The following is a 22,650-nucleotide window of genomic DNA, read 5'->3' on the forward strand; positions in this document are numbered from 1 at the left end:
GATGGACAGATGCATGCCACACAGAGTGGCACAGAGTGAGCGCCGTTACAAAACGTTACAACTGCCATCAGAAATTTCGGGAAAAACTGTCAAAGGCCCCGAGCAAGTCGGCCCTGACTCATGGTTGTTTTTGTGTTGTTTCGAAAAAGATCTTTCTTGAACAGAAAAATTACCAAAAAAGCAGGTCGTTTTTCAAGAGGAAAACAAGTGCGTCACTTGCCCCATAAATAATTTATGGGGGGCCGCCACCGCTGCATGCAAATTTCGATGCAAGGGAAAAAAACGCAAATCGCCAATAACGGAACCATGACTTGCAAATTGCTTGTGAAATTAATGCCATATAAAGTGGTACTATTTTGGGTGCACTTCTATTGGATTCACTTGATCGATCTCCCTGCTCTTCCTCTGTTCTGTCCTCCTGTTAAATAACAGCGTTCCATAGCCTGTCAAGTATGTATATTCCCCTGCTTTATCTAAAGCTAACTGTTAACTATCATCTACCGTGACAGCATTCCATTTTCTCCCTCTGCTCTTCGTTCTTTTCTTTTAGAACTCCTTCAAGAATTTCTATCTCTTCCCTCCTCAATCCAGCGAAAATCCCCTCCACGAATCTCATTCGCTGCGCGCCTTTTTGAAATGTTCCATTTTGTATGGCCGTACTTCCAAGCGTTCCACTTTCATTCCACATTCATGCCAAGAGGGAGAGAGTTTTTGTTTATTTTGTTCATCGCTCAAAAATGGGGCGCAAAATGAGCGTAAGACTCTCTTTTTGACTCCAACCGCGTGCCATGGAAAGGTATGGACAATAGGCAAAAAAGGCCCAGCAACATTTCATAGACTTAGGCACCTCACCTCACCGTGTCTTATGCTGTGAATGCTTACAAGCGCTGTAAACAATCACGGTATGTTTGAGAATCGGGGTGAATTTTACCTTGCATGCGTTTGACTCTCTGTGCCGTTTCGCCTGCTGTCCCTTACCTTTTCCTACCGTACCGGCAACACGGTGGCCAGCAACATGAGTCCGAAACATACAAAAGTGAGGACCACAAGAAGTGGGAAAATTTGTCTCAAACAATTTTTTCCGCGGACCCGTCAACAACACCATCTTGTCGAATTTTTTTCTGAATTATTCAAAAGTTCAAGTTTTTGGTCGACCCAAAGGCCAAAAACACAAGTCCAAACCTAAGAAATCTTTTGGTCGAAAATATTCAGTAATTTGAACAAATACGGAGAAGATCGGAAAATACAATTGTGTGCTTGAGTATTATTTAAACAAGAACGAGAATCGGCAAAACAGCAGCAGCAACACCAAACGGACCTAAGCAGTGGAGTTCTCTGCGCGCCAAAAGGAAAATCCCAAAACAAAGAACGATAGAAAATGTTGTCCTTTTCGTCAAATTTTTTCTGTGTGTGAACGTGAAGCCCCGTTGTGCCTGTGGCTTATTGTGTGTAATAACTGTAAACTGTAACAATCAAAGTGTTAATTAAACAAATAATGCACCAGCAGAGGATTAATCAAATAACAATACCTGTTCCAATCTGACAAGAAGAAACACCAAAAGCGAGCAAAGAAAAAACCAAATAGGAGTAGTGGCAGCAACGGAAGGAGACATCCAGTGTTTACCGTTGTCTTTTTCCACCCAAATCTCCGACCCGCATTCGGTTGCGGCGGTCCCCTCCGGCCTCCTCATGAAATGCAAAAGTTGGTCCAATAAATTCAACAACTTCGTCGTGCGCCGATTCAAGGCGTCAATCAAGGTAATAAAACAATAACTGTACTGTTCAATAAATTAAGGTTAAGAACACTTTCTTGGGTTTTTACAAATGAGCAACAACAATTTTGTTTGACAAAAGCAAGGCTTGGAAAATCCGAGTGTTTACACCAGAGTCTTGTGGAGATGTAAAGAATATCCACAAGCTAGTCAGGAACAAAATTAAAACACAATTTTGCAATTGTCTTGGACATTTTAATATTTTCTCTATATTTAATTAATTCTGGAGTAAAAAAACTCCACGTCCAGGAACAACTTATTTAAAAAAAAAAAACTTCTATTAAAAACAATAAATTCAGTAAGAACCGCTTTAAAGCCCATCAAAATAAAACTGAATTAATGCAAAACGAAATATATACCTACAACACAAAAAAAAAAACATGCACCGATGTGGTTGTTGTTTTTAAAAATAGACATTTATGTATAATTAAGTTTCTTGACATCTGGGAAAGGGGTGGGCCATAAAAATAAAGTCTCCGTGTCGCTGCCGCCTGCCTGCCAGACAGAGTCAAAAAAACGGTAAAACAATTTATTTAACAAAAAAAAAAAAACCGTAGTTAAAACTGCTGGAATACAGCTCCCTTTTGACATTTAAGCAAACAAAAGACTCGAAAAAAAATATAAAGATACTTAAAATGTATTTGAAAAGAAATATATAATTAATGCTGGTGTTTGACATTAAATAATCCATTTGATGGCGATTAATCTGTAAAAAAGAGTAGTTTTGAAACAATACAAGTTTGAATGGCAAACGCGGCCCCATAATAATAATAAATCATCTATTTATTTAATTTTCTTTCTCTTGTCTCCTTACACTGCCTCTTCCTTCACTCCTTCTCTCCACCTCTATCTCTGTCTCTGTCTGTCTGTCCGTCTGCAATCAGCCAAATGTGAAGTTGTTTACCTCTCTCCCTCACTCCACTGCATCACATATCTCACCCATCTTCTTCCTCTGTCTCCCTCTCTCCACTCCTCATCTCCTTTACCATCTTCGCAGTCGACAACATTTTTTTGTACCGTTTCCTTTTTGCAAAACCAAAAGAAGATGATGAAGCAGTGGAAGAGGAGGAAAAGGAGGAAGCAGACAACGCAGACGCCTTTCACTTGCATTTCTGTTGCTCATTTTTTTTTTGTTTTTCTTGTTTCTTTTATAGTTATTATTTGTTGTTATTATTACACACACACACACACGTAGTTGCACTCCCTCTCACACACACACACACACACTCGTATATTTGATAATATTTATTTACATTTTGAAGTCTGCCGCCGCAGCTGCGACGTCAAAACGTAAACGTAAAACGTCAGCGCCAGACGTCGGCGTCGCAGTCGCGCCGCTCATGTTTTGTTTACTACATGACTCTCCCTCTCCTTTCTCTGTCTATCTTTCTGTTGTCTGTCTTCTTCTTGCCCTCTTCCTCTGCTGCTCTGCCTGTTCCACTTCAGTTTTCCTTGCGCCTCCCTTTCCCACTTCTTCTGCCTTCGTGTTTCTCACGCATTTTGTTTTGACCGCACTTCCTTGTTGTCTCTGTCCCACTCTCTCGGTTGTTCCGTTCGTTGTTTATTTTTACATGACTTTCGCAGTCGGTCCGCTCTCTCTTTGCTTCTCTCTTTTGGGTGCATGAAAATTCCTAAAATTCTTTTTTCTGTTTTCTCGCCTCTTTTGTTTTTGTCACATTTTCCAGCGGGAAAAACTAGTTTTTCCAGCAGCGCCGCATTCTTTTCAGTCTGTCTCTCCCTCTCTCTCTCTCTCCCGTTCTGCTTCTTCTTGCTTGTTTACAGTTAGGAATGCGGTCGCTCTTTTACAACTCAGGGCGAAGAGAGCGCTTCGCTTCTCTTCTTTTGGGATGTTGTTCATTTTGCTGGCTGTGTGCGAGAGCGAGATGCAACTTGTTTTTGGCTTTGGACTTTATTTATTTATAACAATTACAATGCAACAATTACAGCAGCAATGAGCGACAGGGAGAGAGAGAGAGAGAGAGAGAGAGAGAAGGAACAAGCCAGAGCAGAAAAAAAAAAACTGGCGCGCAACTTGTTCGCCTTGGCGCTGGCGGCGACTGCGCTGCTTTGGCCCCATTTAACTTCACGAGCGCCGCTCTCGTGTGCTCTCGCTCTCGGCTGTCTTCGGGTTTTGATACTGCTTCGTTTTTGGGGTATCCACATGCTCTTTTTTTCCCACTGCTTAGACTTTTGGGGCGCTTTCAACCGAACGAACGTTGGGCTCCCGCGGATCGTCGGAAGCACACACCTATACATTCAAACGGCCGCTGATAGCCACACACTCGCGCGCATACACAAAGTGTGGTGGTGTTAGGGCCCCCGCAGTGCGATTAAATAATACTCCACAAAAGGCCAAAAAAAAAAAAAACAAAAAATTACATAAAATAGGAATATCACAGAGCCAAAGAGAGTGCATTCGTTCTCTACTCTCAAAATATTTTTTTGAAGTGTTCGTCTCCGTGTTGTGTTCAAATGTTTCAAACGAAGAAATAAAAAACAAATTGTTTTCATTAGTCAAATTACGTATAGCCGAAAAAAGTACCGTTCCTAAAAAAATACACACACACAAGCGTATTTATGCATATATGTACAGTAAACGTTCCTGTTCCGTTTTGAAACCGTCTTGCTGTCGCCGTTATACAAATTTTCCTACTGCGTCTCGCTGCCCATCAAACGAAGTGGAATTATTCTAACGTTGCCGCTACGTTACGTTTGCTGTTTTTACTCTCGACGTAAGCGTTTAAACAAGAAAAACATAAATTAATAAAAATACTTAATGAACATTTTTTATGTGAAAAATCAAAGCAAAAAAATTCATAGACACACATACTACATATAGAGACGAGACTCGCGCATAGCCGAAAAATACGCGCGCTTTATGGCACAGTGTGTGTGTGTGTGTGTATGCGACAAAAAAAAACCTCTTCTTTACCTTCGCATACAGCCCCCTCTACACCCCCTCTCTTAGTGCGTGTGCCCATTGGAATTTGTACCCGTGAATCGCAATTACAACATACACAAACAGAGAGAGAGAGAGAGAGAGAGGCAGTAGCAGCCTCTCTCTCACTTTAGTATTCTACGCCTCGCTCTCGCCTTCTTTCATACCTCCGACTCGCTCTGGCCTACTGCTTGGTCTTACTGCTTGCTCTCCCCATTCTAAGCAGTTAAAGTAGAGAGAGCGAGCGCATAAAAAGAGAGCAAGAGAGTTTTGTAATACAGGGCGCCACAAGCAGTGTGGTGTATGTTTGTGCGTGAGAGTGGGAGCAGGAAAGGAAGACTTGCATTTGCATTCTTGTTTTGCTTGCACTCGTCTCTCTGTCCCCCTTCCCCCCGCCGCGCTCATGGCATTTTCATTCATAAGCGCATTTTTACTATTTTGTTTAGAGAGAGAGAGAGAAGCGAAGCGGCAGCAGGCAGGCCTTTCATTTAGTGACAGTCCAAACCCAAAATTAAATGTTCAAAATTTCTGTTTAAACTGTATATTCCTCCCCCCCCCTTTTTTTTTTATAATCATGGAAGGTATACCGATTCTTCAGCAGGTATGGTGCTATATATCGGGTTTAACCCAAACCTACCCCACGCCATACGTATACCCAACATTTCGCCGATTAAATTATGCAAAACATGTCGTCTCAGAGGGGGAGACAGGGACTACGGATCCATCGTCTGATCTGTTCCATCCAATAGAAATCAAAAGGCGTTGGCTAAAAATACAAAAGAGATTGTGGAATGAGAGGGGGAGGAAGGGGAAGAGACAGAGGCAGAGGCAGCAGGCAAAAAAGAGTAGCAAAAGGCGAAAAAAATTTCCGCGAATTTTTTATTACCGTTTTGTGTATCAAAAAAGAATGTGTGGTATGGTATGTGTGTTTGCTGATGCCAGGCGAGGCGTAAATACCACGCCCACATGTAGCTATGGCTGTAGGTTTTTCGCCTCCCCCACTATCTGGGCAGAGGCGCTTTTTATGATCCGTAATTTGGACGGGGGCTGGTCCGGTCCGGTCCGGTCCGCATAAGCCAAAAGAGTATTAGTACCCTCCAGTACTCTTTCAGAATAGGTAATGCGGGAATATCCGCTGAGGGTCTGGCAGATCTAAATTAACTCCCGCCTCTCCCACGCACCTCTATCAGCGAGCACTACGTGATTTTGGCCACGGTCGATTCCCCACTTCTCCAGCAGCAACAGCGGCCATCTCTTGGAAGGACGGAAGGATGGAAGGAAGGAAAAAAGGAAGGGGGGCTTGTTGTTAATTCAACAAATAAACCAAAACCCACATTGAAATGTTAATAATAGTTTTTGTTTGTTGTATGTTTGTGTGTGGCCTCGCTTAGCGTTTTTTTTTTTTTTTTTAATTTTAATTTTTATGTGGTGCCAAAATTAAAAACATTTTCTGTATACATATTTAGCAAGTTTTGGCTACTTTTTTTTTTTTGCAATACCTTGAGAGACCACCAAACCAAATCAAACCCCTCTACCCGTCTACCATCCTATTTGCCTGTATCTTTTCGTGTTTTAATCAGAGATTCTCTTCTCAGTGGCGTTTGTGGTTGCATTTTTTGTCTTTCAATTGGCTGCATTCTGTAGACGAAAATCTTATTTATAAATATAAATTGAACACAAGACGACGAGGTGGTGGGATCTCTAGATCTGTGTGGTGTGGGGTGTGTGGAGGAACATCGTCGTACCCCATCCACTGGCGTTGGCCTGGCAATAAAATAGATTAATTTAAATGTCATTTTTGTCTAGACGCCGCAGACAACGCGACAAAACAACGTCCGAGAGCAGAGCAGTGGCAGAGGCAGCGGCAGAGGCAGAGCGTTTTCTTCTATGTTTATAGATCAGTTACATATATATATGTATATCTACACCCAGATATCTTGCTGCCGACTCTTGTCATATGGTGGATCTTTTGCTGATACACGCCCACTCTTGAAACAGGGGTGGGGCAAACTTTCGATACTCTAAAACTTTTCCTCAGCATTTTTATGGATCTTCTTATTGTTATTATAATAATATTTGTTGTCTGGGCAGCCCCCCCCCCCCCCCCCCCCCCCATGCAAATGAGTGGCGGCGTGTCTTTCTCTGTCTGACGTTAAGGAACAAAATCTGGTTTAAAAACCTCCATGTAATGGACAACAAGACGATTTGGAATTTTGGGTATTTCCTGTTATTTTTTTTTTTTTTTTTTTTTTTGTATCTTTCTGTAGTCGCTTTTTGTTGGTGGATTTCTGCCATTCACCAATTGGTTTCTTGACCAGTTTTTTTTTTTTGAGCCGCTGACGCAGATCGTCGTCGTAGTCGTCGGCTTAATTAGCCAAACAGTCGCCAAAAAAAAGGCCAAAAAGAAACAACGAGAAAGAAAGGCAAGATTTTGGGTTAAACGACGCTCGAAATACTCTTTTAAGAACGATTAAGACTTGAGATTTAGTTGTTCCGTTATTGTTAAATATGGAATTTAGGTTTAGAACTATGTCCAATGTGCTGTGCAATCCTGATTCATCAGTAATACCCTTCTTTAGAGGGTATCTTAAAAACTAGGTTGGCAACTTTTTTTTTTTTATCGCTGCGTTGAAGCGGCGGCAGAGTTCAAATATCGAAGAATTTTATGTTTATTTTGTTTAGATTGACTCGTGGGTGTGTAGAGCACCCCGATAGGAGGGGGGTCGGGGTCGGGTTCGGGATCGGGGATGTGGATGTGGATGTGGATGTGTGGCATGCCGTTGAGGTCATGTCTTAACATAGGGAGAGCGAAGCATAACAAAATACAATTAGCTGGCTCTCTTTTCCTCTCTCCCTCTCCATCTATCTGTTCGCCCAATATCTCTGATTTCCATTTCTGTGTGCGTGTCTGAAAAGTAAACCAACGGCATTCCAATGTGTGTGACGCACATAAAGATAGGGAGAGACAGCAACAGAAAGACTGTTTTCATTGACGAATGCAAAGAATGCTTATGCTATCTCCCTCGATCCACTTAATTGATAATACACCTGTTGGATGGCCCTGTGGCCCTTAGGTTTTTTTTTTAGTTGGGGCCTTCCCCCTCGCTCGATCACTAAAATAGATCGTTCGATTCTTCTCGTTATTTGCTCTCCAAAGCCGAAGCCAAAGCCGATGCCGATGTCGATGCCGAAGCCTGGCTGTGTCTATGGGGGTCTGGTCTTCCATTTTTATCTCCGATCTTTTTGTTGCTCTAAAATTAGCTCCAAGCTTCAACTTTCATTGACGCATTTGCTCACCTTGTTGTTTTTTATGGCTTATTGAATTTTTTTTGTATTTAAATTTCATTTGTTTGGCCAGTTTATGGTTTGCTATTTATTAATCTGTTTCCATTTTTGAGAATTTGCACATTTTATTTAATATTCGACTCGGTTTCGTTTTGTGAAACTCTGTAGGGTGTACAAGACAGCGTGATGGACTGCTTGCCGGTCAAGCATCTCGAAGGCGTATCACATGACTGGCGACAAATGTTTCGCAAGTAGTTTGCCATTAAAACATTTCAAATTGATCGCGCTCTCAATATTTTTGGATTCTATTTATTGTTATGTTTTCAACATCCCCGCCATAGGCTTAGCTCTAACTTTGATTCCCTCCCAAGAAATCACGCCACAAAAATCTGTGTCTCGCATAATGAAACCGAAAAAAAAACCCCGCTAAACGAGAAGCAATAACAAAGGCAGAGGCAGAGGCAAAGGCAAAGTCCGCGAGCATAAACTTCTAATAGAAATGTAAACAGGTGGCAATGAACTTTATTATATTTTCATGCTCCAAGTCCTTGAACCCCGCCAAAATCCCACTAAAACTAAAGCGTAGAAGAAGCACAGAGCACAGAGCGGAGCAGAGCTTCTGCGGCAATGAACTTGACGACGTCAATGGCGGACGGACGGACCATTGGGCAGACTCTGTTTTTGCTGTTGCCTTTTGTGGACCTGTTCTTGAGTTCCGCTTTGGAGCGCGCTGCTTCTTCTTGTGTTATTGTTTGTCTTTTTGAGCGGCGGGTGGACGGGTGGTCGGGAGGGCGGGAGGGCGGTCGGCCTATACCTCTGCGCAGCAGAAACTTAATTTATTGCGTGTTGGGGTCCGGCCACTGTTGATTAACAGAGTGGGGAGCCCTGTTCATGTTAAGTTAACAGATTTGGAACTGCTTTAAACTCTGACCTGTTCTCATCCAGATCTTTCTCTGTCTTCTCTTCTTGCAGAGTAACGGTACACAACAGCAGCAGCTTCAGCCCTGCAGCGGGGCCAGCATTGCAGCGGCCGCCTCCATCGTCTCGGCTGCATCTTCGAGCAGCAGCAGCAGCAACAGCAGTTGCAGCAGCATTGAGCAGACACAGACGTCGTCGCAGCAACAGCAAACGTTCAACATTGCTGCCACAACAGCAACAACACAAGCGGCTACAATGCCGGCGGCAATGGCCAAGGAGAAAGCCACAACGCCAGTGTCCTTAAGCGAATCGAATTTCATGGAACTGAAACTGAAAGAGCAGCTGGTCGTCGTCGTTGAAGCCATGGCCGCCACCACAGCGGCGTCCCGATTGCAACAGCACACGTGCGGCTGTGGGGCAGCCTCTGCCACAACTATCGGCACCGGCAGTGCCACAACGACGATGTCAACAACGGAGAACAACAACAACAGCCGCTATGGCAGCAGCAACAAGTATCTGACAAACGGTAAGTGTGAGAGGAGAGTAGAAGCTTCCCTTATCAACATGTGGCAATGATTCTATTCTCTGTTCTCTCTCTCGCAGGCCACACATCGCCTTTGGCAGCAGCGGTGGCCAGCAACAGTTCGTCTGTTGCCTCGACGCCGCAGTGCAGCAAAGTTTGCTGTCGGCATCAGTACCAAAATGGAATTTCCCACGAATTGAGGCAGCAACAGCAGAAGGACCTCCTGGACATGTTGCAGCAGCATCAACAGCAACAGCAGCAGCAGCAACAACAACAGCAGCAGCAGCAGCAACAACAACAGCAGCAACAACAGCAGCAGCAACAACAGCAGCAGCAACAACAACAACAGACTCCTCCGCCTCGCAGATCCCCAAATGATTTCATCTTTGGGCGCTACATCGGGGAGGGCAGCTTCAGCATGGTCTACCTGGCGGTGGACATTCACTCGCGACGCGAGTATGCAAGTAAGTACTCGATGAGAGAACAAAGACAAAGAGAACCTTAAGCAGTAACTGTAAAAGAATCAACCGTTGAACGGACACTGTCTGTCTACCACCCACCCACTCACCTCTTGAGCTACAAGGCGTGGCTACATTTGGCATTCACTTTCGCTCTGCCGCTGCCCGCCCACAGCATTTGTATGGCCTCTGCTTGGCGCCAGCGCGAGAATGCGGTCGCCATGTAGACAGCGACAGAGACAGAGACGGCGCCGTCGTCGTCAGCGATGCCTGTCACCTGCTTAGCAGATATCTTGCCAACAATCGCCGCCGCCATACAAATACACTCCCCACTCGCGATTAGTGCATATGAATAGAAAATGCTCTCCGCTGATGTGCGATTCTAGAAGAGAGAGTGATAGAGATGGAGAGGAGGGGCAGAGACTGATACAAGTCATAGAAGTCTAGATTAACAAAAGAGAGTGCAGCGCAATCAGCAGAGAGGACAAGCAGTAGAAATAAAAGACAGAGAGAGAGAGCGCTCAAGACAGCAATCGTGCGGCTGCTGACAGGTGACAAAAGTGGTGCAAGATCAATCACTAAACTTGCAAAAATTATTCAAATCTTTATGAGATTGTTCGTTTGGTAGACAGGATGCTGGCATTTATCGTAAAGCAACACCTTCAATGACTATGATCTAATCAAAAAGACTATGGGCATCCTTGTGGGGTGGACAGCCAATGGGACCTTTAGAATATGGCTGACGGACAAGCAACAAAGTTGTCGCTGGCACAAAAATAGCAAGCATATCAGTGTCCACTCACGTGACTCTTTTGTTATTGGTAATTTCATCAGTTCGCCTAACAGTTTTTATCAGCGAGCAGAGAGCAAACAAATAGCCCAAACACACACCGAAACGCGTCTGAATTTGGACGTTTGTCTGCCGCCTCTCCCCTACCCTACCCTCGCTATCAGCATAAGTACATCAGTAGGCGGCGGCGTCTGCTCTGATAACGCCCGCACGGTATTGACGCCAGCTTTATTCTCGTTTTCTTTCTTTCCTTCTTTCTGTTTTTGCTACGTTTTGTTTATCGATTGGAAACCAAAAGCCGCCTAACTGTTGTTGATTGACGTTAGTGCGGGTACGGACTCTCGCACTCTCACTCTCACCCTCTCTCTTTCTGTCGCACACAGGCAAGATCAGCTGTTTTGTGTGATAATCAAGCAGTGGTGTCGGTCGGAAAGCGTCAACAAGTTGACAAGTGTCGCCAATCTGGTTCGCCTATCCCCAATCTCTTTCTCCCCCTCCCCTCCGCCCCGTCCCACCCCGCCACGCCACACTCCACTTTCATCTTTTATTGCAATTTCAATTAACAGCAAATAAAGTTGTCTGGAAACAAGTAAAAGCAGCTGTTAGTTGTTGTTCACTAGATTTCTAGAGGTTATATACATATAGATTGTACATATATACCCACTTATTTTGTTCTACCTTGTTGTTTATTTGTGTTAAGCCAATTTGCTTAAAGATTTTTCACAGTTGTTGCTTCGCTTTGTGTATGGTGCTGCATGTGTTCTTGGGTGTGTGTGCGTGTGTATGTGTATGTGTATGAGGTGGCAATGATTTTGCCATAACAGCAAATCAATATGCCCTGGAGCAGCAGCAGAAAAACAGAGGAACAGAAGCCACGGCACGTGTCGCATAAATGCAAACACCAGCAAAAACCGAAACAAACAAAGTTGTAGAAGCGTGAAAGAGTGAGGGACGATACGAGGAGGGAGCGAATGAATGGCGCGTGGCTGGAAAATGCAATTGCAACTAAGCTCATTTGATAAGCAGTGAAGAAGCAGTAGGGAAGCAGTTGGCAACAAGCGGTATAGTGCTGAAAGCAGTCCAAATGGTAGTGCACAAGGGGCATTAATACAAGGGGAGGCATTCGCAGAGATAGGCGTAAAATATGCAACTTAAAGATGGGGAATGTCCCACCATACTTATACTATAAATACACCAGGGGAATGCAGCAGTGCTTTAACCGTTTTCACTCCCTCTCTCTAAATATACACATACATACAACTAAAATTTATCTCGCTTTGCTGGCTTTGTGCCCCATTTAATTGCATTTAAAACGAAAGGCAATAATAACAAAGTCAAGTTGTATAAAAATAGAGAAGCGCACACGCATACGAAAGTCGTAAAAACTTTTCCCCCAACGAACGCGTGTGCCTCTCTCTTGTGGCGTCTGGCCTCTGGGAAATGTTATGAAATCCCCAGCAACAACAACAAAAATTGATAAACAATTTGAATAAACAAAATTAGTTTGCACTTTTGACATTGAAATCATCGTGTTGCAGTTGCTGTTGTTTTTGAGCGGAACGGCAGTAAATAGTGCAACAAATGTGGCAAATATTGACAGTTCTGAAGGTCAACAGATTGGTGTCCATTTTACGCCTCCCCCGCCCCCACCTCCTACTATACATCGATTGAAACATTATAGTAGGCCAAAAATGTCTAGCAACAAATGTTGCCAAAGCTCTTTTTGCCTCCCACTTGCTGCTGCCTGCCGCCGCAGCCTTTGCCTTTCCATCCATCACACACACTACTCACCATGAACGAAGCAGTTTTCGTTTTCATTTTGTGTTGTATGACTACGCATTGCGTACGAGTATGCGTGTGTGTGTGTGTGTGTGTGTGGTTCGTTCAATGACGACAACTGCGGCGTCTATTTGACGCCATACGAAATTCTCCTATGCCATAGGCAGGGGCTGGCTTTTCACATTGCCTGCCTCGGTATTTCATCATCTTTTACAACAACACACAACCACAAAAATGACGACGACTAGAAGTATATTTATTTTTCATTTACCTGAATGAGGGAACGGAAGATTTTTCTCAGTAACACGTGCTCTGGTTCTGCCTCTGTGTTTGATGCTTCTTACAAAGCGCAGATAATCCTTGGCGCAGACGTCACTGGTTTAACAAAGAGAGATACAATATGGAGAAGAGCAAGCAGCAGCTGCTCTGCTTGAATGATTTCCTGGAATTTCTAGCCGCAGCGCGAGAGCGAGTGCGATACAGTTAGAGCTGTGCACCCACGCAGCGTTTACACTTTGAACTGCTTGCTGTTTACAGTAGTGTCTAGAAAATTAGCACCAGTTGTTGTTAATGCTGGGTTTTAATGGGAATTTAAATATTTTTCAAGTACTCTTTACGGGTAGGGGCACACACCTCCACCTCCCCTTTTGGGCCACTGAACTCTCTCGAACTCGTTTCGCCTTTTTCTCGTGTCGATTCTTGTCTCGAGTCTCCCTTCAGGAGGGGGTTGGAGTGTCAGTCTGTCTGTTTCGTGTTGTATTTTCTTTTCATTTACCTTTATAACAGCGCTCCTTGGCCCCTGTTCTTTTTTCTCCTTTTCGTTTCTTTTCTGTATGTTTTATTTTTAATTACACATTTATTTTTGGACAGCAGCTGCTGCTGCGCAGTCGCAGCTGGCTGAGGCTGAGGGCAGCAACAGTCGCAGCAGCAGCAGCAGGGTATTCAACTGAAATAGTCTGCCTCCTGCTCCCCTCCTCTCCGAGGGGGTACGGTACTCGTAGTAACATGATATGGGCCCCGGAATTAGGTCATTCAACCCGAATCCTTTAAGCTTTTGGCTTTTATCTTTGGCTGATTCATAATTTTGTTCCGTTTTTTTGCACCTTGCGTTCCGAGTTCCCTTGTGTTCTTTTTTTTATGGCTGCAGCAGCTGCAAAGGTAGTCGAAGAGAGGGGGTGCCGTGGTAGATGGGTGGCAAGTGGGTGGCCTGCTAGTGCACGTGCCAAGGACATTTCCACGGAGCGGCTGTGCCGCCTGACGACGCTTTATGAGCAAATTAAATAGCGCCAGGAAGTCGCGAGAAGCAGCAGTAGATGTGTCCCACAGGCCTGACAATGTTTTTTTTGGTGCCACTGTATTTCTTTTATTGCACACGCACACAGCGAAACTGTTGTCCCACATTTGTGCCGCCTCTCTCTCTCTCTCTTTGTCGCTCTCTATCTTCTCGTTCTCTGTGTGTGGCTAACAGTTATATTCAAAATCCTTTGCGTGCAGTCAATATGTCGCCAGTGGCCCCCACTCTACACCCCCGCTGACTCCAAAGAGCAATAAACTTGGTCAAAGATTGGCGAAGTGGGAGCGGAGTAATAAAAAAAGGAAAAACGAAACTCCCAAAAACAAAATGATTATGACACACACACACACACACACACACACGTGGAAATCACTCGCAGGCTCTTTGCTCTCTTTCTCTCTGATACTCCACTGCTCACCTGTGTGTGTGTTTGTGTGTGTGTGTGTGTGTGTGCTTGTATTTATTGGATGTCCCCCTGGTCACATTTTGGCCTCTGCTTCATTCTCCCTCTCTCTTTATTTCTTTTCTGTGTTTCTTCTTTTTGTGCTCTTTGTGGAAATATTCAAATGAGGTTCCAGCGAACCAGGCGCCCAGAGTTACGTCATTGAGAGCGGGTTGCGCGTTTGCCAATTAATGAAATTGAAATTGGAAGTGGAGAATTGGCAAGGGAGCACGAAGCAAAAGATTCATTTGTGACACATTTTTGTCAGATTTATGACACCAGAAAGACAGAAACGCAGACAACAAAGATGCCGGCAAACGCCTTCGCAGACAGACAACGTCTTATATTATACATATGTATGTGTGTGGGCTGCATTTGGGATCGTTCTCACCTGGCGGTCATATTTCCCTTTCACACAAGGGGCAACAATCCCGTTTAGCTTCCAGCTAATTCCAACCTAAAAATAGTCCCCCCCTTCAAGTGATCCATTTCCTTCCTCTTAGCGATCGCTCTCTATCTCTCTCTCTCTCTCTCTCTATTCCGCTCTCTGCGCTGTACTCTCTTTGCTGCAATTCACAGTTCAAACACCTCTCTCTTATGCTTGAGAGTCAGCAACGGCCTTGCGCCTAATTGAGCTAGACTTGAGCTTAAGGCTTTAAGTCTCTCTCCCTCTCTCGCTCTCTGTCTCTCTCTCCCTGAGACTGTTTACAGCAGTGTCCGCTCTCTTGTCCAGCTCTGGCTATGCTTGCATTTTGTTTCTATTCCTTCTTCCCATTCTGGGAATGAGTACAGTTTATCTATTTGTCTCATTTTTGGTCATTGTCCTCCAGTAAGCAAGCAGCAGCCTCTTTATTTGGTTCTATTTTTAGAACTTCATTTCACTGCTTTACCGACTTGTTGGATGTTTTTATGGCCACAACAAACCATTGCAGTCAGTCGCTCTCAGCATCCCCCTCTCCCCACATCTCTCTCTCCGTCTCTCTCTCTCTCTCTGGCCATTCTGAAAACCCGTTAAACTGCATTCCTGGGGACAGCAACAGCAGAAGTCACTGCGCTCGTGTTGCAGCAACAAGTTGCAGTGTGGACTGCATTCTGTGCGCATTTTGGCGCGTTTTACCAGAACTTCTAATCTCTGTTTGAGAACTGCTTGTATTGTGTTTTCAATGGAAATTTTTCAACGCTTACATTGTTGTTGCCGACAGACGAAAGCAAAAACAAAGGGTAGACCCAAAAACCGATCTGTAGATAGAGCGACCAGGGAGGGAGAGCGAAGCTTTTTGCAGAGGGAGCTTTGGACAAATATTTATGCTTAGACGGCGCTTTGCTTGCTCTGCTCTGTCGCCGACTCTTTCGCTCCCATCTGCAGCTGGAGCCCCCAAGTTGGTGTTTCTGCTCTGCTTGCTATTTATTTATGTGTGTTTACTTTCGGTGCTGCTTGTGTGGTTGCTGCTGCTGGTGCACACATGCTGCAAGCAGTGTGGCCAAGTTCAAGGCTATGCTTATCGCCGAGGCCGTTAAACCTTAACAACGAAAAATAAAAGAAAAAGCGATCCGAACCGAAATATCAGAAAATAAAACACCGAGCAAGCCAAGCTCCGCAAATGGCGCGCAAAAAATTAAAATAAATAATGTGACTTTTTCAATTAAAACGGAGAAAAAGGCCAAACATGCACAAACAGGCGCGCAACAAAATAACGAACGGTAAACGAAGAATACACGCTGCTTGAGCGTGCTCCAATTCCAATTTCAATTCAGATTCCAATTCCATTGCAGTCTAAGTCAAAAGCACAATCAGATCTACAAGATTATCCTATCCGATGGGATTCTCCCCCATAGAAGCCCCTTGTTTTTTTTTTTGCGCAACAACTTTTTGAAGGTCAATTTTATTTTTACGCACTTTTATTGTTGCTTCTGTGTTCTATTGGGAAATTTAAAACGCATAAAAAACGTTTTCGCTTTTTCGATTTTTCGTTTCTATTTTGTTAATCTTTTAATTGCTGTATTTTGTTTTTCCTCTTTCGTGTTTATTTTGTTGCCACTCGACCGACGACTACAACGACGACTTATCGCCCCCTGATGTTTTTTAGACTAGATTCCGATTCTATTTTTCTTTTTTCCTCCTCTTTTTCTGTTGGCATCTCTTTCCCTCGGGCGAATAGTTGTTGGCAGATCGTTTTGTTTTGATCTTGATAGAGAGAAAACGGCAATAACAGCACACATACTACTAGGAGGGAAAAAAATGCAAAAATTATCTTGAAATTTATTTTTGCCTATAGATTTGTGATTGTGGATTTGTAGGGGGACCTCACCTCTATATGGTATGTGTGGGCAGATACTATAGTAGTTGATTCTAGTTTATTATTTTTAGCTTTGTTTTTCACTTTTTTTCCCTCTTGGTTTCGGGATAGAGAGGGGGGGTTATTGTGTCAATCAAAATGGGGAAAAGTACCGCAAAACACTAAATTGACACTGCTTGACCGCTGGAAAAACGGCAAAAGGGAAAACACTACTGCATGACATGTCCGCCAAAGAGAGGGAGGCGGAAAAGGGAAGAAACTACTGATAAGCGGCCATAACTCTGGAGAACCGTTAACCCCAGGCATAAAGAGCGGGTCTGTGAGCGAGAGGGAGGCGGTGCCAAAGCTCAAGCCCAAAACTGTATCACATCACATCTCCTCCCTTTCTCTTCTTATGTTTTCAATGCCGACGGATCTCTGTATGAGCGGCGGGGCGCTGCTTCTCTCTCTCTCTCTCATTTCAGTTCAACAACCAGTTTAGAATTTCTTCAACTATGGCTCCTTCTCTTCTTAAGGGAAGCTCATGAAGGGGGAGCAGGGGGGAGATCCGCTCAGAAACAAGTTCCCAAGCGCGCTCGCTTTCGTTGGCCCCGCCAGACGCGAGAATTCTCTGTTAATTTAGCAATTTGAGCAAAATTCCTTCCTTCTTCAATTCGGCTTCTCCTTTTTCTTTACCGATGTACATATGTAGCTCCATTCTCTCATGCTCCCGCTCTTCGGCTGTCTGTGGCCATGTTACAATCTCGCTCTCTCTCTGTCTCTGTCTCTGTCTCTCTCCGCTGCTGCGGCTTCATTCATTTTAATAAATCACAGCAGGCGATAGACAGGGATAGCAACATTTGTAGATAGATGGAGTGGAGTGGAGTGCGCCTCTCTTCTTGACCAGCCAACAGAAGCGTCACATTCGAAATGGCACAGGGGGAGGACTTGTATCTCCTTGGTCTTGCATCCAAATGGACTTTGACAACTCTGTCGCCTGTACTCGAACTTTTTCTTTGTTTTTCTATGGCCGCTTGTGTGTTCTGTGTGTGGTGTGTGTTTGTGCCTGCGTGTGTGCGGTTTTATTATTCTCACGCGTACATTTTGTGTGTTTTCTGTGCTTATTTGTCGCATTTTTAATTTGAATTATTTAATGTTCCACATTGCAGTTGTTGTTGCTTTCTTTGTATGCGTGTGTGTGTGTGTGTGTGTTTTTTTTGTGGTTTTGTTGCCAAGAGCCGGTGCTCCGATGATTGTCTGGCATTGAAACGAGCAGCTGTTTCCGTTACCGTTATCTATGTACAGATTGATACTAATTTCCCATTATCTGCTTGTCTTTTTTCCTTACAGTTAAAGTCTGCGAGAAGCGGCTGATCCTGCGCGAGCGCAAACAGGACTACATTAAGCGGGAGCGCGAGGTGATGCACATGATGACCAGTGTGCCCGGCTTCGTGAATCTCTCGTGCACTTTCCAAGACCAGCGTTCGCTCTACTTTGTGATGACCTACGCCCGCAAGGGCGACCTTCTGCCGTACATCAACCGCGTGGGCAGCTTCGATGTGGCCTGCACCCGTCACTATGCCGCCGAGCTGGTGCTCGCCTGCGAGCACATGCACCGCCGCAACGTCGTCCACCGCGACCTCAAGCCCGAGAACATCCTGCTCGACGAGGACATGCACACTCTTATCGCCGACTTTGGCTCTGCCAAGGTGATGACACCCCGAGAGCGTGCCTTTGCCTCCGAGCACTGTTCGGAAACGCGGCGCGGCAACTCGGACGACGATGACGAGGACAGCGACAAGCTGATCTACGATGACGAGGAGTATTACGACAAGGATTCGGAGTTGGATGATGGCGATGACGATCAGCAGCACACCGCCGACGAGATGGACTCCCCGCGTCACCGCCAGCGCCGCTATGCTCGCCGTCGCAAGGGCAGCTTTGTGGGCACCGCCCAGTACGTGTCACCGGAGGTCCTGCAGAACGGCCCCATCACGCCCGCCGCCGATCTGTGGGCATTGGGCTGCATCATTTACCAAATGATCTCGGGCCTGCCGCCCTTCCGTGGCACCAACGACTATGTCATCTTCAAGGAGATCCTCGACTGTACCGTGGACTTCCCGCAGGGCTTCGACAAGGATGCCGAGGATCTAGTCAGGAAGCTGCTCAAGATCGAGCCCCGCGACCGCCTCGGCGCCCAGGATGAGTTCGGCTACTACGACAGCATCCGTGCACATCCCTTCTTCGCCGGCGTCAACTGGGAAACACTCCGCCAACAGACTCCACCTCCCATCTACCCCTACCTGCCCGGCGTCAGCCAGGACGAGGACTTCCGCTCCAGCTACAGTGTGCCCGGGGATCTGGAGCCCGGTCTCGATGAGCGCCAGATCACCCGCCTGCTCAGCGCCGAACTGGGAGTGGCCATGCCCGCCAAGCGGTCCACAGCTAAGAGTAAGTCCCATCTATTCGGCCCTCCTTTCGAGAGCAGCATTCTAACCTCTCCATATCTCCATCTTTCCCTCCAGACTCCTTTGACTTGAGCGATGCCGAAAAGCTGCAGCGTCTGGAGCAGCAGAAGACTGACAAGTGGCATGTGTTTGCCGACGGCGAGGTGATCCTCAAGAAGGGATTCGTGAACAAGCGCAAGGGACTGTTTGCCCGCAAGCGTATGCTTCTGCTCACGACTGGACCCCGCCTCATCTACATCGATCCAGTGCAGATGATCAAGAAGGGCGAGATCCGCTGGAGTCCTGAACTGCGGGCCGAATACAAGAACTTTAAGATCTTCTTTGTCCATACGGTAAGTGTTGTGGGGAACAACGGGAAGGACTATGGGGCATAGAGGGGCGACCCCGGAAGCATGCAATGCGAGAAGTTTGTTGAACCATTCGACGGCTGTGCTGAGTGGTGACGTCACAGCCCCATTCACACGCCCACTAAAAAAAAAAAGCCATTTGAGCGGCACTTTACGACTCCGGCACGTGTTGGCGATGAAAACAAATTAAATGCGGCATTGAAAACTGCACACGCAACACAGATAAAAGCGAGAGAACTAGTCGGGGAAGTCGGGGCAGTGGCACTGCCACTGCCACTGGCAATGGGCAATGGCAATGGCAATGGCAGTGGGTGAATGTTTCCCAATTCGAGCGTCTGACTAATCTCTATTCCTTTTCCTCTACATTTTACAGCCGAGTCGCACCTACTACTTGGACGATCCCGAGGGCTATGCCATTCACTGGTCCGAGGCCATCGAGAATATGCGCAAGCTGAGCTACGGCGACTCCACCTCCTCATCCGCTTCCTCATCGGCCTCGACATCATCGTCGTCGACGGGAGCCGCTACCATATCCTGCTCGAACCGCAGCAGCAACAGTCTGGCTGTGGCTGCCGCCCACTCGAATTCATCTGCCGCCTCCTCGAACAGCTCTCCAACGGCACGACGCAGCTCGCCGGTGAATGCGCTCGGCAGCCGGAAACAGCAGGAGGCGAAAACAACGGGGACGTCTCCGACAAAGAAGACGGCGTCCAAGTGAGGATTCGGACGCGGACGCGGATGCGATTGTAAACTTACGACTAGTTGTAGCAATGAGAAATTCAATTCTAATTTAGACGAAATTTAGTGCAAAGCAAAGGCAAAGCAGCAGAAGGAAGCGCGGTGATGATGATAATGATGATGAATATGAATAATGACGGGGAAAAAACATAAAGATAAAGATAAAAATGTCTAGTGCTAATTAGAACCCAATTTCTGTTTCTGTTTGTATCGTTTGTCGATCGTCGATCGTTTGGATTGCTCTTAGGGCAGAGAATACTAATATAACTAAAGCTAAAACTAAAATAAAACTAAAACTAAAACTAAAGCTAAACTAAAGTTAAACCTAAACTAAAGTAATCTAATGATAAGTAAATTCAATTCGATTCGAAGCTTAAATTAAATATTTATATACAATATATAGCAGAGCAGAGCAGAGCAGAAGCCCACTCAGTCCGCTCACCCCCCACGCAGCCGCTACCGCAACCGGAAGAGCCACCCCGCCCCGCCCTAAGATTTGCCTAGAATTTAGTATAACTTGTAATAATTTTTTAGTGCGTAGTTAGTCACAATTTAAATGAATTACCGAACTAGCATCAGATTGAGATATAGATCGAAATCCAAGGGGGGGCTGGGAGGAACGGGAACAGGGACGGAAACGGAAACGGTACGTTGCAAAGCGGAACGGAGCGGGCGAGCAGGCGAGCAGGCAAGCGGTCAGATTTGATACAAGAAAAGCAGATGGAAAAACTGTATTTAATTTAATTATTGTGTGAAAAGCGAAATGTACTAGGAAAATGTGTCGAAACTGTATAATGGTAATATATATATATATATCTATATGTATATATGTATATGTACGCGTATCTGAAGATTTCGTTGATTTATTGTACATTTTGGTATAGAATCGTAACTATTGTAAACCACTATACCACTATATATGTATATTGTATATGGTGAAAACCAACAACAACAAAAAACACACACACATTAGAAGGCCCGCAAACCGCAAAACAGAAAGGATTAGTGGCAGTGCCCCCCAACCCCTTCGTGCCCCCCCTTCCCAGACACTACAGTCGGCAGGCGGCACAAACGCTGCTGAACTTTCTTGTTAAATTATATTATATTATCTTATATTATATGTATACATGTGTATAATCCTATGCTAATTATCATTTATTTATCATTGTCATTATTATGCTTAATTGTTTAAATTGTAACATTTTTTCGTTTGTTTTCTCCACTCTGGATTTTTTTTGTACAATTATGATTTTCTGTAATTGCTTATTTGCCCTATAAAGAAACGTATAAGACTTGAGCAACAACCTCTATTTAAAACAAAAACAAAAAACAAAAACGATGAAAAATATGTGAGAGAAAAAAAACTACAAAAAAAGCTGAAAAATCCACACAAAACATGAACACAAAAAAAAAAAACAAAACAAAACAAAAAATAAAAATATATAGACATGGATCTATATGTAAAGCAACAAAATATATATATATATATACATATATATATATGTATATATCATACATTTATGATTTACATAAGTTGTAAAAACAGAAATTTAGTGGAAATTACCATTTGGCTTTGATTTTTTTGTGCTTCTGAAACAAAAGAATGTTTGAAAGTAACATTTGATTATGATTTTCTTTTTTCTATAATATTTTGTTGTGCGAATACACTACGTTTTCTGTTCTTGTTTTTTGGATGAGGATTAAGAGAAGCGGAAATTAGCTTGAAAAGTTTAAGAGAAAAAGAAAAAAAAAAAACTATGCAAAACAGGTATAAAAATTGAATTTTAAATTAAATTAAACTAAACGAAAAGAAACGAAAGGAAATGTAAGGAAAAGAAAGCAGAGAAGCCAGAGGTGGATTGTAGAGTCCCTTAAAAGATAGATGTACTATGATGTATAATGTATAATGTATGATGTACGTATGTAAGACCCTAAATGAATGTTTTTTTTTTTTTTTTTTTTCGTGGAAGAAGAGAGAAGTTTCTAAAACTCGCGCGTATTAGTTCAATTTTTGTAAGAGTCTAAGTTACGCCCACTACTATTACTAGACCACGCACCCCTCACACACACACACACACACACACTCAAACGAAAAACCAATTACACACATACACCTACACCCTATATTAATTAGAATCATCCTTGATTTAGTAGCTATTAAGTGACGAGGTGGAGTCGATGTACTAGCAGAAGTTGAAAGAAAGCAAAAAATACATTTTGTACATACATATCGCCCGCATACAATTCAAAATATGTGGGCGTGGCAGCGGCTTAGCAGCAGCAGCAGCAGCAATCGATATAGAAACTAAATCTAAACCTAAATCTGTTTGTAACTTGTAAGTAAATTATTTTTGCTAACATTAAGTAAATTAAATTTAAAAAGCAAAATGCAAAAACCCACACACATAAACACACACACACCCACACACCTACACACACTTACATAAGTATACAATTAATTAAATTAAACGAAACGAAAAAAGGAAAGAAAGCAAACTACAGATGGAAATATATATATATATATATATATATATATATATATATGTATATATATATATATATATTGAGAATATGGAGAATATAAATTGTATAGATTATTTGAAAACTGTCATAGAAAAGCGA

At 44.0% G+C, this 22,650-nt stretch overlaps 1 protein-coding gene across 2 annotated transcripts; it reads left to right on the forward strand.

Annotated features, from left to right (window-relative positions):
- Window positions 1-1,063: 1,063 nt before the first annotated feature.
- Window positions 1,064-21,325, forward strand: LOC108152238 (3-phosphoinositide-dependent protein kinase 1). Of its 2 annotated transcripts, none has more exons than XM_017281429.2 (6): window positions 1,064-1,758; window positions 8,968-9,439; window positions 9,517-9,900; window positions 17,826-18,926; window positions 19,001-19,275; window positions 19,664-21,325. In XM_017281429.2, the coding sequence occupies exons 1-6, from the start codon at window positions 1,690-1,692 to the stop codon at window positions 20,006-20,008; spliced, it is 2,646 nt and encodes an 881-aa protein (XP_017136918.1). In that variant the 5' UTR covers window positions 1,064-1,689; the 3' UTR covers window positions 20,009-21,325. The 2 variants fall into 2 exon arrangements, with proteins under 2 accessions (XP_017136918.1, XP_017136919.1); XM_017281430.2 differs by lacking the exon at window positions 1,064-1,758 and adding an exon at window positions 5,270-5,311.
- Window positions 21,326-22,650: the final 1,325 nt, after the last annotated feature.

The sequence above is a fragment of the Drosophila miranda genome, chromosome XR (assembly GCF_003369915.1).
Source record: "Drosophila miranda strain MSH22 chromosome XR, D.miranda_PacBio2.1, whole genome shotgun sequence".
Lineage (NCBI taxonomy): Eukaryota > Metazoa > Arthropoda > Insecta > Diptera > Drosophilidae > Drosophila > Drosophila miranda.

Excerpts from the sequence above, each read along its gene's own strand:
- LOC108152238 (XM_017281429.2), top strand. The coding sequence starts at position 1,690 with ATGAAATGCAAAAGTTGGTCCAATAAATTCAACAACTTCGTCGTGCGC. Across the intron at positions 9,901-17,825 it reads CTCGCGACGCGAGTATGCAA|TTAAAGTCTGCGAGAAGCGG; the intron begins GTAAGTACTCGA and ends TTTTCCTTACAG. Across the intron at positions 18,927-19,000 it reads CAAGCGGTCCACAGCTAAGA|ACTCCTTTGACTTGAGCGAT; the intron begins GTAAGTCCCATC and ends CTTTCCCTCCAG.